The sequence below is a fragment of the Callospermophilus lateralis genome, chromosome X, assembly GCF_048772815.1.
Source record: "Callospermophilus lateralis isolate mCalLat2 chromosome X, mCalLat2.hap1, whole genome shotgun sequence".
NCBI classification, from domain to species: domain Eukaryota; kingdom Metazoa; phylum Chordata; class Mammalia; order Rodentia; family Sciuridae; genus Callospermophilus; species Callospermophilus lateralis.
In genome coordinates this window covers 89,659,396-89,679,739 of record NC_135325.1, presented here as the reverse complement: position 1 = coordinate 89,679,739, position 20,344 = coordinate 89,659,396, and the positions used below count along the sequence as shown (strand labels likewise).

The following is a 20,344-nucleotide window of genomic DNA, read 5'->3' as shown; positions in this document are numbered from 1 at the left end:
AAAGCTTCAGATTTGGCATTAATGGAAAGGTTAGGCTGAATGAATCCATCTTTACTTGATTATCTTAATATTTGCTAATACATAATACATAAGCCTTTTACAATATACCTTGTTTTATATATCCCATCATTCTGAAACACATGCAATATAAATTTTTAGAAATTGATTTATGTTAAAACATATTGAGAGAGTTTATTCTTTAACGAATTCATGTGGTTAGTCTTTGTATTAGATATCTAGACATTTTATATCTACAAAAATGTCAATTTCATATGGTTCAATATAATAAAAAGTGAAGAATGTTTCTTTTTATTTTAAAACAGTACACCTACTTGTAAATAACCTACCTTTTTTTTACACCAGCTAACATGCAGTTTTGGGACAATGGGGTGGGCAAGGAATTGCCAAGTCAACATTTTGGATAAAAGGTTAAATTCAAATTGTGTCTACTGATTATTCTAGCTGATTCTTTGAGCAGTAATATATGCTAATTAATACCTTTGGGGAAGTAATATAATTTAATATAAATGGGAATTTTTTCTTTATAGTAAATTTACTATTATGAAAATATTCAGTTTATTTTCCTAAAGATTAAATACCACATGAGACATGATAAGACACATCTGCTTAAATGCATTTCCATTTATGTTATCACATTAAATTGTGGGGGTTATGTTGCTATTTTAGGGTAAGCTGTGCTGTGTGTTTGGTTAATGCTTAGTAAAGATCTGGATCCCATGGGGTAGTTGTGATGAAAGAGAGTGGTTGTTTTCCAGGTGAGAAACCTGATCATAAATTAGGAATCATCATGAAGTCAGTGATTAAGAAGCAGTTTTAATCTCCTGAAATTTGGATCAGACAGGGAATAGACTTGCAGTCTCTGTGTTTTTTATAACATTCAGCAACAATGCATTGAGTATCTTGCTATTCACTGTTGCTGAAAGTGAAATTGGTTCCTTCATTTATCCAGCCACTGACTTCTCAACTGTAAAGTGCATTCAAATACTGGAGTGAAGGAAGACTCGTGTCCTTAAGAAGCTCTGGAGTGTATTGCCAGCCTTTGAAGTCCACATAAGGCTGCCGAGAGTTAAAATGTTAAATCTTAAATTGAGTCTGGGTATTTAATAAAGGCACAACTTAAACCACCAAGATGTAATAAGAGTCACTTTGCATTTTTGAAAATATAAAGTGAAAAGGGAACTGTATGCCCAAACTAAGTCTTAGCCTACCTGTTAATTTGTTCTGAATGGTACAGAATGCAGCTGCCATTTCTTGACAGCACACAGTTGTAACAGGTGTGGCAGTCAGCCTTGCTGCTAAGTTTAGCTCTGCATGTGGGGATTTCACACTTTGCAGCCCCTTGGAGAGGGGAGCATTGGCAAATGACTGTGTATAAAAGTGGAAAGCACTTGGGAATAACACCACCAAGCTAGATTTAGATCAGAGTAAAGGGGCCAATCTAAATTGGTTACAGACTATAGAGAGCTACATGTCTAGTGGGGGTAGCATTAACTTCACACCCATTCCTTTTCTCTCTTACCACCAGTTCCCAAGGGAACACCTTGTGAAATTTGATAACTGCCTTTTAGGTGCAAGGGAGGACTGATTTTTTTTTTTTTTTTTTTTGAGCAGGTAGAATCTAATACAGGTGTACTAGTCCTTAGGTGGCAGGAATATGACTTTCTAATTTCTATTTTGTAGACAGTACTCATCTCCTTTGGTTTTCCTTTGGAAAATTAATTTTAAAAAATCAAATTCTCCACTACTGGCATATTAGGGCTGCTTATGAGAATGGGATTTTTGAAACCATATTTCTCCTGTAGATAATAAGTGAAACACTTCATCTTTTGGCAGGAATCAAGAAGAGAGAGCATTTTCTGGGAAAGATGAATGTGACATTTGAGGACATTGATTTCAATAAGGATTTGTTGGAGAGAATTGTTTAGTCCTTCTCTCTCTGTTTTTCTAAAAAGTTTAGTGATGACTAAATAGCTCTCTGAAAATTTTTCAGCAAGAAAAACCTGGAACTTAGAAAGCTGAAATAATTTGTACAAAGCCCCAATTATTTAATGACAGAAAACCAAGATCATTTCACTTATGCTTTAAAGTACAGTTGAGTTTTCTCTGCCAAGGCCGTCTTTAAACAAAGTTCACATTTGTGTGTAACTCAATCCTAGAGTGTGACAGGGAGGGAGCAAAAGACAAAGAAGCTGCACATTTAATATAGGGTTCCTTATTATGAGAACATTTTGCCTTATTTTCCCCTTGATTTTGGGGCAGCTCATCTTTCCAGATTTTAGTAATACATCTGCCATTATCTGAAATTTTTAAAGTCCAGTAATAATAATAACACAGATATAGTATGCACATTTTTTTTCTCACTAGGAGAGTTCATTCACAGGAACTTCTTCCTGCAAACTTACTCTTTAAATTCAAACAGTTTCTTTAACTCTCTTCTTCATTTGGGACAAATCTGATGGTCTAAGATGATCAAATCATTGCACTTTTGGAAAAAGGTTATTGGTCCCTTTTAAACTCTGACATGTTTTAGTTTTATGTCAGCACAGGTAATTCTTTATGGCTGAAGTTATCAATTAAAACTTGTCCTTTTCTTGGGGCACCCTTTGGGACAATCATACCTTTCAGAGGCAAATTCTCCTTATTTGCTCTTGGAGCTTCCAGCGGTCTTGTGTTTTAACAGCAGTTACATACAAATTTCTGTGGTCTGAGGTTTCTTCGAGGCCCAGGCTCTCTTTAGTAACCATGGAAACCTGCCCTCCTATCCAGCTGCCATTTCCTATATTCCTTTCAAAGAATGAGTCTCAAACCTCTTAGATATTCCACAAGCAGCGTCAAAATGAAGAATAACATAAAGAAAACATGAACAGCTTGTTGTTACATAGGAAGTTTCATGTAAAAAAGCAAGCTTTCCTGGACATCAACATACCAGAGTTTACTGAGATCTCATCTTCATCCTGGCTTTAAGGAGTGGGGATTCGACTCTGCATCTCTACATCAGTGAATTGAGGAACACTTTCTGTGCTCTCAGAGGTGATGGGTGAGATGACATGTTTGAGCCGAAGGAGCATGGTAAAGAGCAGGATGAGGAGAATGGCCAGGAGGCTCAAGAACAAGCCCACATACATGTACAGGTTGGAATACTTGTCTGACGTGCTGTCAACCTCTGTTGCCAGAGTGGGAAAATGGGCCCGTCCAGTGAGATTTCCATGGTACTTAAAGTGCACCTCCGTCATCACTAAGGTCTTGAGCTAATACCTGTTTCTATTTTATTTCTATTGCCCTTGAGGCATTCCACAGTCTCTTACACCGTCTCTGAATATATTGGTGATGTTCCACCAATTATGCGAACCAATCTTTCTTAGAGAGGAATCAGTACTGCACAAGCCAAAAAACAGTGATGTTCTAATTTGGCAATTGTCACACCCTAACTTCCTCCCTCCCAAGTAGATTTTTTTTTAATATTTATTTTTAGTTGAAGTTAAACACCATATCTTTATTTTATTTATTTATTTTTGTGTGGTGCTGAGGATCAAACCCAGGGCCTTGCACTTGCTAGGCAAGTGCTCTATCACTGAGCCACAATCCCAGCTCCTCCCAAGTAGATTTGATCAGAATTTCTTAATTTGAAAAAAAATGTAAATAAACTTTATTTATCACACTCCGATTCTTATACTGATTAAAATAAATATGGTAAAGCTGCTTTATAATACTGGTATGGGGGCAAGAATCTCTTAGAGTATTATATCAGACTTTTACTCTGTTTTGGTAGAGGGAGAAAGGGCTCCTTTTTATCTATAGCTCATCTAAATGTGTGGACTAATTATATGGATTTAATTGGGTTCTTCTTGAGAATTTTTAAAAGATTTTGTAAATTTCTGACTCAGCATTTCTGAGTCTTGTCTGTCTTTCTGAATCTTTCCTGAGGTTGGAGATTGTCAAGTTCCTGCCCAGGCGCACAGATTGAGGATTGTAAGTCTAGAAGGACATGAATTTACTATAGCTTTGTTGACATTCCTCACTGTAGGCTGTAGTGAAAGTGTTGTCAGACCTGGCAATTCTTAGATGGAGGAGGTCTCAGAGATGCTGACAGCAGTAGGTTTAGGCTCAAAAAATTTGGTGCTTAAGATTCTTCCACAGATTTATTTTCCTGAAAAAAAAAAAAAAAGATTTAGGTATCTAAGACAAACAGATGGCAATTTGTTTTGAACTAGAAATGAACTGATACATTGCAAAATGGTGTGCTATAGCAAATTAGTTTAAAAATAATGAGTTTCCATAATTTTGAATATTTTTCCCTATGCAGAAAATAGCTATTAAAAGGTTAAGGAGCCAGGCACAGTGGTACCAGTGGCTAGGGAAGCTGAGACAGGAGGATCGCAAGTTCAAAGCCAGCCTCAGTAACAGAGAGGTGCTAAGCAACTCAGTGAGACCCTGTCTCTAAATAAAATACAAAATAGGGCTGGGGATGTGGCTCAGTGGTTGAATGTCACTGAGTTCAATCCCCATACCCCCCCCCCCCCAAAAATAAGGTTAATGAAAAAATGAGATCACTAAAGGGCAGCTAATAACTAGGGAAGATTAGGAGTTTTTTTCATACTAATTGACCATAAAATTCACCTGAAGTCCTTATTAACATATAGGCCTTGAATCCAACCTAGATTTCTACATAATAATCATCACAGTAGGTAAAGTGGCACCCCCTTACTCCACAGAAAAGTCTTAACTGGGCTTCTCCAGAAATCTTCACCATGGCTGCTTTTAGGACTGTCAGCAAAAGAGTCTCTGCAAAAGAGTTCAATGTAGATAAACTTCCTATTTTCGTGTTGCCCTGTTTTACTTGCCACTGGCCAGGAAGTTTCCAGCAATCCAGGTGCTGGACACCCCTTACTAGTTTTTCACAAACATATCCAGTATAGTAGTTTGTAGAAATGTGTAAACAAGGTCTCTGGCCTTGAGTTGGGCTTCACAGAGATGTCTATATTTTTAAGATAAGTTACAATTGGGCTCTATGGTAACAGCTGTCAGGGGGAGGAAAGAAAAGAGAGAAGAAGCTCTCTGCTTCTCAGGTGTTGTCCTTGAAGGGTTAACTTGCCCAGAACAGTGAAAGAAAAAGCTGCTTTTATGTGAGCTTCTGCAGACTGTGAACTTCTGAGCCCCTCCCCTTACACACTGGGTATAAAATTCTGAAACTTCCTGAACTTGGGGTTCAGGGGATTAATTGATTACAGCAAAAGCTGTGCCCTCTGAATCTAGCTGCAGCCAAATAAAACTGTTTCCTGCTATATTCGGTGCCTTGCCTCGTTTGTCCCTACAACATAGGGACCTAGGCACCACTTACAGATCTTGACTGTATTGGTCTGGGATGAGGCCCAAGCATTAATTTTTGTTTTAGTTTTTATTTTTTCAGTATATGGGTGCTCTACCACTGTGCTACATCCCCAGCTATTTTTATTTTTGGACAGGGTTTCACTGAGTTGCAGTGGCTGGCCTCCAATTTGCAGTACTCCTGCTTTGGCCTCCTGTGTAGCTGGGATTACAGGCACACATCACCATGCCAGGCAGCATTGTTAATTTTAAAAATCTCCCCAAGTAACTTTAACTTATAACCAGGACTGGGAATGACAGATCTATCTTAATCAGAAAAGCCTACCATTGAAACATAGAAAACCTAAATTTAAGGATTCATTTTTCAGTGTCCAGGTTCTAGTGCCAATTGTCACCTTAATGAATCATGGAATATTCAGGAATGCAGGCTTCTCCTTTTTTGTTCTCATTTATGTCTATGGGGTGAGATTCCACATTTTTTTTCCAGCATTCGTAGACCACAAAGATTTGACAGGACATGTCTATTCTTAGCAAATAAATGCATCCTTCATTATTAGCCAAAACAGAACCTTGTAGTTTTTGGCAAAAACCTTCCAGTGTGTAAATAAGGTCAACTATTGACTGTTGAAGTTTCTCAAAATGATTTAGTTTGCCATTCCAAACATTAATATTATATATGGGTGACTAAAATAAACAATATAAACAACCATCACCTGTCACACTTATATGTGCAATAGTTGCAGATTGCTGACAATGTAGCCTAGTTCTGTCTCTTGTTAACATAGCCAAGGAGAGTTAGTAGAAATAGCTCCAACAATCACATTATTCTTCCTATCATCTTGAATTTTGCCCTTTCACCTAGGAGTGCTCAGCTTTAAATTTATATTTCCTAGCCAACGTTACATATCTTCGGCAATATGTATCTTAGTCTACTAACTTATTGTCCCTACTTCCCACTCAGAGCTATGTGGTTCACAAGAAACAAAAGCAAAGACAGATGGTCTCTTTCTACAATCTTGGGAGCAATGGTCTAAGAAACATTTTTGCCATACTTAAAGGTACATCTATTTTGATTTCTGGTTATTTGGGATCAAGACCCAGGAACGTGCATTTTAAACTCAACTTTTTCTGGTGATTCTTTGAACACTGCCCGTGAAGGTTAACTATTGTTTTATTTATTTTTTTCTCTAAACAGTCCACATAAAGAACATAGTTAATTTCTTTTATTGATTGTAAGTCCTCCTTTTAAATAGTAATTAAAATAGTGTCATATGTTGAATTGTATCATGCAAGATATGCTGATGTCCTTTACCCTCAGTATCTGTGAATGTGACCTTATTTGGAAATAAGGTCTTTGCAGATGTAATCGAGTTAAAATGAGGACATTAAATTGGCCCTAATCCAATGACTATTGTCCTTATAAGAAGAGAAGATAGTCACACAGGAAGAAAGAAACAGAGATGGACTGCTGCATCTGTGGGTTGAGAAGTGCCAAGGACTGCCAACAAACACCAGAGGTTAGAAGGGGCAAGGAAGGATTCTACCCTGCAGATCCAGAATATGTGTAGCCCAGTTGATACCTTGATTTCAGACTTCTAGCCTCCAGACCTGAGAGAATAAATTTGTTGTTTCAAGCCACCTAATTTATGCAACTTTGTTATGGCAGCTCTAGGAAACGAATACACAGAGTAATCACTTGAGGCCCTAGGGTTTTGAAACTTTGGAGGCAAGGTTTCTCAGTGTGGTCCCAGGGAAGTCCTTTCATCAGAATAATGCACCTGAAGGGTATCTATTTAATGTAGATTCCCAGGCTCTGTCCCTTGCTTCCTAGGTCTGAATCTCTGGGGATAGGACCCTGAAATCTTTGCTTGTAACAAATCATCCACTTAAGGTTTCTAAGTACACTCTTCAGGGAATGTTTTTTAGTCCTTGTTGTACTTCAGTATTGCTTACTAAGCTTTTGGAAAATACATATACCAGAAATTCTGATTCATTAGGTCTGTGTGAGGTATGATCGTCTGTATAACTTAAAAGCTCTACAGTTGATTTTGATAGGCAGCTAAGGCTGAGAAATATAACTTTAAAACAAAGCACTTCAAATTCAGGTCTCTGACAGTCCCAAGCAGTTCACACAGAGGCATCCTTTGATCTCAGCTGCCCCCTCGGTATTAAACATGTTGCATATATAGATGGTCTATCCGAATTGTTTTATTTCTCACCAGCTCTTCTCCCTGCAGCTCCTTTCCTTAAGAATGGTACTAGCCCAAGCCAGATGTGGTGGCACATCTGTGTAATCACAGAGGTGTAATCCCAGGGTCTCAGAGGCTGAGGCGGGAGGATCACAAGTTCAAAGCCAGCCTCAGCAATTTAGAGAGGCCCTGCCTCTAAATAAAAAATAAAGGGCTAGGGTTGTGGCTCAGTTACAGAGCACTTGCCTCCCACATATGAGGCACTGGGTTCCATCCTCAGCACCGCATAAAAATAAACAAAGATATTGTATCCATGTATAACTAAAAATAAATAAAAAGGGCTGGGGATGTTGCTCAGTGGTTAAGTAACCCCGGGGTTCAATCCTCAGTACCAAAACAAAACAAAAAAAGGAATGGTACTAGCCCAGAGAACTCCATGGATTTTTTTTTGTGTGTGTGTGTGCATGTGTGTGTGCTAGGGATTGAACCCAGGGCCTTGTACATGCAAGGCAAGCACTCTACCTACTGAGCTATATCACCAGCACACTCAATGGATTTTTTTCACCTCTATATCTCATAAGTTACTCATTTACCTGCCTCCCAGAAGAGAAGTGGAAAGAGAAAGAAACACTGGCAATGTAAGCCAGCTGGGAGAGTCCCCTGTAGTATTATAGTATCCTTTTATTCCCCCTTGGATCTCAAATACACAGAATTGGATAAGCCATACTCCTTGACTTACCACACATTGTCATCATTGGTAAATTCAGGTCCTCTTTTATTTGTTTACTTAATATAATGAACACCCATAGACAAACACCTGTAAACAAACACCTACCAAATTTAAGAGTGAGAATGTTACAACTGACATATCTGCATATGCTCCCCCCATCTTGACCTCTTACCTTTCTCTCCAGAAGTTCCAAATACAGTGAATTTAATTAATCATTACTTTCCTTTTATTTATATATTCACACACACCCCATGCCTAAATAATATGATAGTTTTATTTGTTTTAAAAGTTATGTTTATTTTTCAAAAAAGTATATCTGTGAGTATTATTCAACTTGTTCATTTTACTCTACATGCTATTACTATACTATTTATGACTATTCTAGTAGGATGAAAGAGGAATGAAGTTTTGAAAGCCCTTTGAGTTTCCTTATTGCCTTTGGATTTTATTCCATTTTATTCTCCTTAGCTTTTCGTTCAAGGCTGTCAATGCCCAGGCTGACCTTAATCTTAATTCCTTCCATTATCCTCCTTTCTAGTCAAACTATAGTAGTTGTTCTTTTTTTAATTGGTTCTTTTTATATACATGAAAGTAAAACCCATTTTGATATAATTATACAAGCATGGAATATATCTATTGTAATTAGGACCCCATTCTTGTACATGATGGTGAGATTCAGTCTGGTGTAATCCTATATATACAGAGGAAAGTTAGGTCAGATTCATTCCACTGTCTTTCTTTTTCCTATCCCCCCTCCCTTCATTCTCATTTGTCTAATCTACTGAAGTTCTGTTCTCCCCCTACCCTCATTATAGGTTAGCTTTTACATATCAGTGAAAACTTGTTTTTTTTTGGAGGGGGGATTGGCTTATTTCACTTAGCGTGACAGTCTCAAGATCCATAAACTTACTAGAAAATGTCATAAATTTATTCTTCTTAATGGCTGAGTAAAATTCCATTGTTTATATATACCACAGTTTCTTTATCCATTCTTCTGTTGAAAGGCACATATGTTGACTCCATAGCTTAGCTATTGTGAATTGTGCTGCTATAAATATTGATGTGGCTATGTAACTATTCAGTCCTAATCTTAAGTCCTTTGGATATATGCCCACATACTTCCCTGCTTCTAGGTTTTTGGTTGAAAAGTTCCTTCCATATTCACATATATTTGCATAAGGAAATGGTACCATTCTTTAGGGTTCAGTTCATGAAGCTGACCTTGATTTTCCACCCCAGTCTTAATTCCTATAATGTCTTGTATCTCTCTTAGAGAAATAACCCTTGCCCAATATTGTAGATATCCATCAGATGCATTTCCCCCTAAATACTAACTTATAAACTGCTTGAGGATATCTTTTAACGTTCCATGCCCTACATATCTGTGCTCACAGTAGCCACTTAATAATAACAGAATAAATACATGAATATGATTGAAGAAATGCACTTACCACCAATAACTAGAAAAAGAACAATCTTCTTTTATCTCTGATTTGGTTTCTAATAGAATCAGACCTTATTATCTGTGGGGCATGGTTCTAGGACCTCTAGATACCAAATTCTTAATGATGCTCAAATCCCTAATAAAATGGCATAATATTTGCATATAATTTATGCACATCTTCTTGTTTGCTTTAAGTCATCTCTAGGTTACTTATAATATTTAATGCAATGTAAGTGCTATCTAAATATGTTGTTATTGTTTGTCATCACCAAACAAAAGTCTGTACATAATCAGTAGAGATGTAGTTTGTTTTCAAAATTTTTTCTTCCTTCCTTTTTTGGTAATAGTGGGACTTGAACCTAGGGACTCACACATCCTAGGTGAGCACTCTGCCACTGAGCTACATCCCCATCCTTTGTTATTTAGAAATGTGTCAGCTAGTTGCTGAGGCTGGTCTTGAACTCCTCCTGCTTCAGCCTCCCTAGCTGCTAGGATTACGAATATCTACCATCATGCCAGACTTTCTTCAAATATTTTTTTAAAACTTTTTTTTTGTTGTAGGTAGATACAATACCTTTTTAACTTTTATTTAATTTATTTTTTATATGGTGCTGAGGATCAAAACCAGTGCTTCATGCATGCTAGGCAAGCACCCCACCACTGAGTCACAACCCCAGCCCCTTTCTTCAAATATTTTTGATCTTCAGTTGGTTGAATCTATGGTTGTTTGAATCTGCAGTTGCAGAACTCTTGGGTATGAAAGACTGACTGTATAACTTAGAGAAGAATCTGGATTTCCCTTTCCCTTTTATTTTCCTCCTTTACTCCCCAGTCTCTTATTGTGTAAAGGAGAATAAATCCCAGATTGTAATGAAGAATTAAGGAATATTAAAAACTTTGCTTTTGATTTGCTATTTCAGTTATACATTTTTAGAAGAAAATTACAGGAGTTGGGTTAAATTTTATATTTAAGTTTTAGAAAGTCTAATTGTGTCTATATAGATGATTTTATAATGATTGCTAGTACATTTCTTGTCTCTTACACAACCAACCCTGAATTTTTCTTAGGTCTGAATATTTATTAAATATTTATTAGAATTAAATGAATCTTGGAGAGGTTTAGACAACAGTAATATCACCTACAGTTGTCAATTTCTTTAAATGTTTCCTCTGAGGGTTGAGAAAACTAGTCACATAATTTCTTAAAACCTTTGTAGTTTGCAGGACACCAAACACCCTGTTCAATTCAGACAAGTCTAATCTCATTAAGGACAAAGTCCTTAATGTATTTAAGGACTTTGAAATGAATGGATGAAAAGTCAGGTATTGGAGAATTCTCTTTTTTTTTTTTTATTCTGGTTCTGGATCTATTAGAACTTCTTACAAAAGCTTTCTAAACAGGATTGTCATGGCTTTCTTTGCTAATTAATTAATGAATTTCACAGATACTATGATTGCTCCATTAAAACCTCTGCACCATTTAGAAAAAAAACCTCTATAATTTCAAAGGGAACAAAAATTTGCTAGCACATTGGCGCATGACTGTAATCCTAGCAGTTCAGGAGGTTGAGGCAGGAGGGCCACAAGTTCAAAGCCAGCCTCAGCAATTTAGCAAGACTCTGTCTCAAAATAAGAAATAAGGGGCTTTGGATGTGGCTTAGTGTTTAAGTATCCCTGGGTTCAATCCCTGACACAAAAAAAGGAAGAAAAATTATATTCATTCTGAGGAATGGAATTATTGTGGGAAGAACTTTATAGAACCAGTTTAGTATTCTGCAGTCTTTTCTGAAAAGCTCATAAATAAAAACTCGATTTCCAGTCTTTGTAAAAGTGATTGAAAGCTGTTGAGGGATAAGGAGAGTTAGGAATGGGAAATTAGGAAAAGAAAGGATAGGAGAAAAGGAAGGAAGAAAAGGGAGAGGAGGGAAAGAAAGAAATGTGAAAGGTGAGAAAAGAGAATGAAGGATGTGGGAGGAAATGAGTGATTATGGGGGAAAAAGTAAGGGAACCAAAAAAGAATTGGGGAAGAAGGGAGGAAGAAAAAAAAGTGGAGAGAAGTGTCTAGTGTTCAACATTAACCTGAATATCTATCTGGTTTACTTTACTTCTAATGTAAATCTAAATACCCTTGAATGATGTGAATGTGAGTAAGAATAGTGAAAGGTCAGCAATCAGAAGTGATGGGCCCCAATTGAGGTCTTGTTCCAATGAAGAAACCACACCAAGAAGTTAACCCTTAGAAATATTAATGGCACCATCAAGGCCTATTTCAAATGTAAAAGACCTTGAGGCTCACCCAAGGGAACTCCTCTGGCCAGCTCCTTTGTCCCAGAAGGTTGGGGGGGGGGATGAGGGGGTGATAGGTGGAGGTAAACCCAGTGGGAGTTATAGGAAGAATTAAAACTCAGGCTAAAGGATACAGCTGATACTTTTTAAATGCCTGTTTAACATAGATTTTGGTCCATGCTCTACCCAGAATCATATGTAAACACCTAAGTTGGCACACCAACACGGGATTTTCTGCTACCTGGCCCCCTCCCATGTGGCAGGAGTTCTATCTCTTCTCATGTAAATAAATCCTATACCATTTACTCTTCCCTTCTGCTATAATCTGTGTATTTTATTCTTCAAATTTGTGAGACAAAAAACCCAGAAAGAAATTGGTGACATGGGGAATTTAGTCTCATCTCAAAACTCCAGTTTCAAATGTACCCTTAATTTTCTGTTTGCATGTTTCATCATTAACTTGGTAAATAAAACATCTGGTAACAAAAAGCTTTTTGTATTTTTCATATGAACACTTAAATGCCAAGTCCTCAGAGATGTTTGATGGTAGCATAATATATATAACCTCATGGAAACAAAATAAAATATACTCACGGATCATGAATTTTGCTCATTTATATGACAAGAGAGTATGTGGATCTTTCTTCAACTATCAAGCCAAGAGGGATTCCTGTGGTGAAACTCATTTCTTTAATTTTTTAAATCTTTATTTGTTCTTTTTAGATATGCATGACAGTAGAGTGTATTTTAACATATTATATGTACATGGAGCATAACTTATTCCAATTAGTAACAAAGTTCTGCATGGCTTCCAAAATCAGACTAACATTTATTCAACAAATCTTTATTGAGTGTCTGCCAAGTTGCAGACACTGAGCTCAGTGTAAGGGATATAGAAATAATGTGCCCTTAACCCAGTTTTGGTCCTTGAGGTGCTCCTAGTAGTTATTTTCATTTTTTTATTGATAATGTGCTGAAAACAACCCACTGGTCATTTTATACATTCTGTGTGACTCCTGCCTGTATAATTCCAGAGCTGAAATCCCATCAAACAGCTAAGAAAAATGATCCATGGAACAATTCAGAAAAGAAAGTAAAAACTATCAGTTGAAACAGCTTTCAAGAGTTAACACATTCTGTTTGTATGTATCTGCCCAGAGAGGAAGAAAAAACTAAGGGAGGTTGGAACTGTTAGAGTATCCAGTTTCATATCAGCCTATGAAAAAGCAATTTTAGCAGCAAGTGCTCCTTCAATGGCTGGAGCCATTAAGTAATAAGCTTGCACAAGTGGGAGTTGCTGTATCTTCTCCTACAGATGGTGCCTATTTGTCACACCTGCCGATAAATAAAATAATGTCGCTCACTTCACTATGAATAGCATCATTATATTTTCAAATCTCTCTTACCTTTCCTGGCTCACAGTACGATTGGGATTGGGGCTGGCCATTTAGGTATCCCTTCTGAAGCTTGCACCAACAGGCAACTTGTTCAGGAACATCTCTGGAGTATCTGGAAAATAGAATTAAAAAAAAAAAAAACCCTTGTTTTGCCAAAGAAACAGGACTATGTTCATGCAAAGTATGCTTTCTCTTTCATCTTCCTCAAGAGTCAGCCCTTTTCAGAAAAAAACAAAAACAAAAACAGAAAAGCACCTTCTATTAGTTACTTAAAATGCCAGTTACCACTTACAGCTTCAGAGTGCAGTTTTAGATGCCTGTTTCTTGTAAGCTCAAAAGAGCAAAGAGAAATCTGTTTGGATGTATATGTGCCGACTGGAACACTTGAATGGAAGCAGCCTGGATTAGTTAAGTCCCCAGTTCCTCCTTTGCAGGCAACAGTTTAGAGTATGCAGGAAAGGTAGCGATCCAGCTCCTCTCTGCCTTAACGGTGTAGAGCCCCAGAGAGAGGGAGGAGATAAGACAGAAGCGAGAAAGCAAAGTTTGTGTAAGCCTTCCACTTTAACCCCTTCAAGGCTTCTTCATGAATCTGTAAGATCAGCTAAGGCACTCTTTCTTCATAAAAACTGCTTTATATGTCATTGAAAAGGCTCAAATCTCTTGCTCAATCTAAAAGATTTTTCATTTTAGGTCTTACAACAATATATGCTTACAATTGAAGCCAAACATGCCAGCATGTGATGATATTTAAATAAGTTCAACTTTCCAAACAGAATGTATGCCTTTGTGTTTCTAGCTTTGGAAAACTTTTTTTAGGCACCAAGGTAATACATTTAATTTTTTTTAAAAAAATATTTATCTCTTTTAGTTGTACACAATACCTTTGTTTTTATTTATTTATTTATTTATTATGATATGCTAAGGATTGAACCCAGGGCCTCGCATGCACTAGGAAAGTGCTCTACTACTGAGCCACAACCCCAGCCCTTAATACACTTAATTTGAATGTTTTGTAGAAATTTAACCTCAGCCCAGATTTATGGTTGAGGGTAGAATATATAAGAACATATAAGTTTTGAAGAAAGCTTATATGTTCAATTAGAAATGATGTGTCCATCTGTACTTTAAATGCCCTTACCATCTTTTACATAGTAAGAAGGAGATTAACATTTCTTGAGTGCCTACTCAGTGTAAAGCATTTAGCACAAAGAACACCATTTAATGCTCACAGTAATGTTGTGTCTTGGGTATTATGACCCTCATTTTATAAATGGGGAACCGAGGTTAGAGAGAAAGCCTGTTATGAAGTTTACTAAGCCTAGAGACAGGATTTGAAAACAAGGCACAATGATCCCAAGGTCTGTGTTCTGTTCTCTATAGCAGTGCTTTTTATTTACTTATTTATTTATTTTAAACTCTTTTTTTAATATTTTATTTTTTAGATGTAGATGGGCATAACACAATGCCTTTATTTTTATGTGGTGCTGAGGATCGAACCCGGGTCCTGGCCATGCTAGGCCAGCGCTCTACTGCTGAGCCACAATCCCAGCCTTATAGCAGTGCAAAATTGTCAGTGGACCTTTACTTTATTAATTTATTTACATGCAGTGCTGAGAATCGATCCTAGCTTCACACATGCTAGGTAAAGGCTCTACCACAGAGCTACAATCCAAGCCCCCATACATCAGTGATTTTTAACCTCTATGCGTCTTAGACTTTTTTGAGAGCCAAATGACAGCTAAGGACTGCCTCTCTCTCAATTTCTGTGCTCCATGGCCTCCAAGTTACAAACAGCTGAATGTCTCCATGTCACTTTTCCAGTATCATTCAATCATTAGAGGATCATTCATCCAACAATACCTGGTCCTCAACAATTTATAATACAGTAACTATAGTACGAATGGTATTAGTGAGTGTCTTGCCAATCTTTAAGAATTAAGCAGTGGGCTGGGGTTGTAGCTCATTGGTAGAGCACTTGCCCGGCACTTGTGAGACACTGGATTTGATCCTCAGCACCACATATATTAATTTAAAATATATTAATTAAAAAATAAAGGTATTGTGCCCATCTACAACTAAAAAATTTTTAAAGGATTAATGCATTGATTTTCCCTTTGTTTCTACATTCTTAATAACTCTTGCAGTTTTGTCTCTTGTATTTCCCTCATTCCAGTGGTTACATGGGTTGAGGTGCTCCTTGAAATCTTTAATGCCTTATTAGTACCATCTGTTATCTGTTTCTCAATTTGGAGGACTATTGTCAAGATTCATGAATGTAAAGTATAAACCCACCATATTTTCCTTGAGGAATGATTTTATTTGAATATTGGGATAGGGAGAATATGGGTCATTTAAGAGATAATTTTAAACATACTTTATATGACAATAAACATAGATGAATTGAATGTAAATTTGCATGCATTTTTTATGATTAAGCATGAAAGTTCAGAGAAATTTTGCACTTGTGGTGGGGTCTTTTGGGGCTACTCAGACTTTCCCAAGGATATATATTCACTCTCCTCTGCCATTTGGAGTATTTTGGTGGAAACTTTCCAAGATCATGGAGTAGCAGAAAGATCAGGGACTTTGAAGTTATATAGCCTCAGATTTAATCCATATTTTCTGAATTATCTTTAGAAAATCAGTTAATTTCTTTGTGACTCAGTTTGTTCATTCATAAAATAGGAAATTATAAAGGGAAGTTTATATGAGAAAATATGTCTAAAGCACATATTATGGATGCTTAGTAAATATTGTCTCAAATTTGTACATGCCAAAAGAGGATGAGCTTAACATGAATCTAACTGGAGGTTTCATCGGGGGTAGTTTTCTTACCTAATTAGAAAAAAGATAAGAGTTATGTTAATAATATTTAAATTCAAGTTTCCAGGAAAACATAATGGATGCCCTATAATAGATAAGAAATTCCAAAACTAGGTTATCATATACCAAATTTACAAGGGAAATGATCCAGAACAGTTTCCAAGAAATAAAAAAAATATCATGGAGGGGTGTCAGAAGAGAAATTTGTAAAAACCTTTCTTTGCAGAGAGCTGGTTTCAGGCTAAGACTCCAGTCTACCTTCCAAAGGAGTGATGGGTTTGGGGGACAGTACCTCCTTCACTTCAAGCCTAGTAAGAATGTATTTCACAAGACCTTGATATATTTTCCCTGCAGTAGAGAGGTAGAGGATTGGAGTTTTACTCTATTCTGAGAAAGCAAATGTGACCCTTGGCAGGAGGACAAGGTTGATTGTGTTGGGATTCCTCTGCATTCCCACTGTTTGTCTGGGCAAAATAGTTCTGGGAATCAAATGGGGGCCACTTAAGAAAGACAGCTAGGATAGGCTCATTCTGGACCTTATCTAATAAAGCCACTGAGAGGGGTGGAAGGATCCCAGTAACAGGAAGATACTGAATTCCTAGGGTCCAGAAGAAGGAATTACCAATTTAAATAGAAATGTGTTAATCTAGGTCATTCAGATCGCAGAAGAGGGATGGATTCTCAGTAAGACTCAGAGAGTAGGAGGCCATTCCACTAAGGAAAAAAAATTACCTATTCCCTTAACCTCCTTTTCCCTGTTTCTGCTTCTATACTCTTGAAAATACACGTAGGAGCTGGCAAGTGTGACATAAAAATGAAAACCTATCACTCCTTCTCCACAATTTATAGGCCTTAGCATAAGGAAGGAGAGGGGACTTATTTGTGAGTGAAAACTAAAAAGTTTGATTTATTTCTTCGGCTAAATACCTACTGATCACTGGATCAATATTTTTTTTTATCACTTAGAGTGACCTTAGAATGTTTTATTCAGAAAGACATGAATAGAAATTTCTGTGACGTGAACAAGTTTTTATCAAGGGTCAGGGAAAGCCTACCCAAGTGGAGAACATTTTATCTGGGCATTGGTAGACAATAATAAATTATACTTTAAGAAAATACTGATTGTACTTACTAATTCACTCTTTCATTAAACAAGCATCAGAGTGTATATTATGTGCCAGTCATTGTGCTAGTGAGAAGCACAGACCTGGTTAATAACATACAATGAAATGAAAGGCGTTTTCGCTCTCAATTTGCTTATGGTCTATGGCAGGGTTCATCAAATATTTTTCTGTAAAGGGCCAGATAGTGGAGCTGGGGTTATGGCTCAGTGGTAGAGCACTTGCCTTGCACATTTGGGGCTCTGGGTTTGATCCTTAGCATCACATAAAAATAAAAATAAATAGATAAAAGTATTGTGTCCACATACAACTAAAAAAGAAAAAAAGACCAGATAGTAAATATTTTGAGATATGTGGGACACCTATGAACTATATATTCTTCTTTTTAAAACTAACCCTTTAAAATGTAAAAAAAAAGTATTTTTTTTAATCTTGAGAGTGGTATAAACAGAGGCCATAAGGTCGGATTTTGCCAGTGGGCCCTAGTTTGCTGATTCGTAAATTATGGAAGAAACACAATTTTAAAAACACCAGTTACCATATATTTACTATGATTAAAGATTTGTTTAGGACCTTTGGGGAGGATACACAAAAGAGCATTATCTGACTAGGAAAACAAGGCTTCTAGGAAGATGCTATGTGGATTTGAGAACTGAGGGATAAGTAGAGTTAAGCATTAAAGGAAGTGGGTGGTATTCAAGGCAGAGGGAGTGGCCTAAACAGAGACACCACAGCTTGAGATAACTTGGTTCACTTTGGAAACTACAGAAGGAAGAAACCAAACCTTAGAGAGGTTAAGTAGTTTCTTCAAGGTCATACAGCTAGAAAACTATGGAACATAGACTCTTAATCCAGGTGTATGTGACTCCCAAACCACTAGAACATATTCTTGTCCTAGCATTAAAGCTATGTCTAAGATTCATTGCTAGTATTAGCAAATCAGCAACTGTTTGGTTCACTTTTGATTTCCTTGGTGGGTAAAATTTCTAAAAGGACTTGTGGAATTTAAAAGTAAGACCGTGAATCCATAATTTTGGGTTGGATTAATTAGATCCCTAGATCTTCCTTTTAAAAATAGCCCTTTCCCCCCAATACAACTTAACACAAATTGCTTGAATTCAATGATTTTGCTTATTTATTCTTTGTACACATTTTTTTCCCTTTGTTTTTCGGATAGCCAAGGTCTAGCACCACTATATTGTAATTTCTTACATTGTTATTGATTTAGATACTTAGAAGGTATGGCAACCTCTGGCTTGGACTACATATGATGATTGGTCCAAATACTGCCTTTGTCTTATCAATCGAATTGATAAACTTAGGCAAGTGAGTTTACTCAGCAAAGATTAAATCTGTCAATTTTATAATTGATTGCTTATTGGGTTTTCATTGAGGCAGCATTAAATTAGCCATGTAACAACTACTCTATAAAAACATTCACTTTAATGTCTGCTGTGTACTCATGGAGTCAGCAAGAAAAGAGGTTGAAATGAGGAAGAGGGAATGGCCTTCCACTGGTTATTAACCAGGTCTGTGCTTCTCACTAAGGAAACTCTTTCAAAAATGAAAAGGGGCTGGGGTTGTGCCTCAGCGGTAAAGTGCTCGCCTAACATGTGTGAGGCATTGGGTTGGATCCTCAGCACCACATAAAAATAAATAAATAAAATAATGGTATTGTGTTCAACTACAACTAATAAAATAAAAATTAAAAAATGTAGAATCTGGTCTGATCTTAGACCTTCTGTATGACTGAGGCCTGAGAATATGAACTTTTATTTTCCTTGTGTCTTCTTCATCATTTATTGTATTAAAACACAACATGTTCTTTTTTTAACTTTTCTCTTTAAAAAAAAATTAATTTGTTCTTTTTAGAAACACATGACTGTAGAGTGTATTTTGACATATTTGTACAAACACCGAGTATGTACTTTTAAATAAGCTCTAGTAGCAGTGTCTAATGGTATCTAATGACCTGATTGCACTAAAGAATATATCAGATATTCTTGGTCTATGTGTAGAAATTATGCTTAAGAAGGAAGTATATAGGCTGGGATTGTAGCTCAGTGGTAGAGCACTCGCCTAGCATGTGTGAGGCACTGGGTTCAATTCTTAGCATGGCATATGAATAAATAAATAAAAGGTCCATCAACAACTAAAAAACATTTTTAAAAAGATGGAAGTATATAAAAGTATACTATTCTAATGTTTCAGTCTCTCATTCTGTAAAATAATCTTTTACTTCTGTATAGTTTGATCCTATCGCAGCAATGAATCTGATGCGTTTTAGTGCTCTACTCCAAGAAGTGGAAGGAATAGCAACATAAGAACTCAAGCTGTATGCAAATAAATTTATATATTTCAGTAAGTTAACACAGATTACATGAATGTATTGCTTCAATATCTCAAGATTGCAGAAGAACACAAAAGTTATAACTTTAAAATAATGAAGAAAATGAAAAAGGGGTTATTAGTGCATAAAAGTTGGGTGAAATCTAAGAAGCAGATGGAGGAATGGTAATTGATGAAACAATATGGGAGAAGCTACAGTTTAAAATATTTGAAGAGGAATGATATAGTAAGAGAAAGTCAGCTGCTATAATTTGGATAAATGTCCCCCCAAAGTCCAGGATTGAAGGCTTGGTCTGCAATGTGATGCTAGTGGACCCTAGTGGAACCTTTAGTGTAATAGGGCCTAGTGGAAGGTCCTTAGGTCATTGGGGGAATTCCCCCAGAAAGAACTGTGAGATCAAGACTGTCATCTCTGATTCTACCTCTGGCCAAAGATGTAATCACTTACTTGCTTCAACATATGCAGCCACTGTTGCCATTTGTGTCATGAGATGATACAGGCAAGGGTAACCCTCACTGAGCTTGTGCTATACATCATTTAGATTTCAATTTTTTGAAACTGTGAGTTGAATAAACCTCCTTTGCTTTATAAGTTATTTGCCTCAGATGCTTCATTATAGTTATGCCAGGCTGACTAATACATCAGTTTTCTTTTTTTG

The 20,344-nt window shown here is 36.7% G+C and overlaps 1 protein-coding gene across 1 annotated transcript; it reads right to left on the bottom strand.

Annotated features, from left to right (window-relative positions):
- Positions 1-2,981: 2,981 nt before the first annotated feature.
- Sertm2 (serine rich and transmembrane domain containing 2) lies at positions 2,982-3,254 on the bottom strand. The gene has a single exon (XM_077106674.1). The coding sequence runs from the start codon at positions 3,252-3,254 to the stop codon at positions 2,982-2,984; it is 273 nt and encodes a 90-aa protein (XP_076962789.1).
- Positions 3,255-20,344: the final 17,090 nt, after the last annotated feature.

Coding starts and splice junctions, on each gene's coding strand:
- Sertm2 (XM_077106674.1), bottom strand. CDS start 3,254: ATGACGGAGGTGCACTTTAAGTACCATGGAAATCTCACTGGACGGGCC.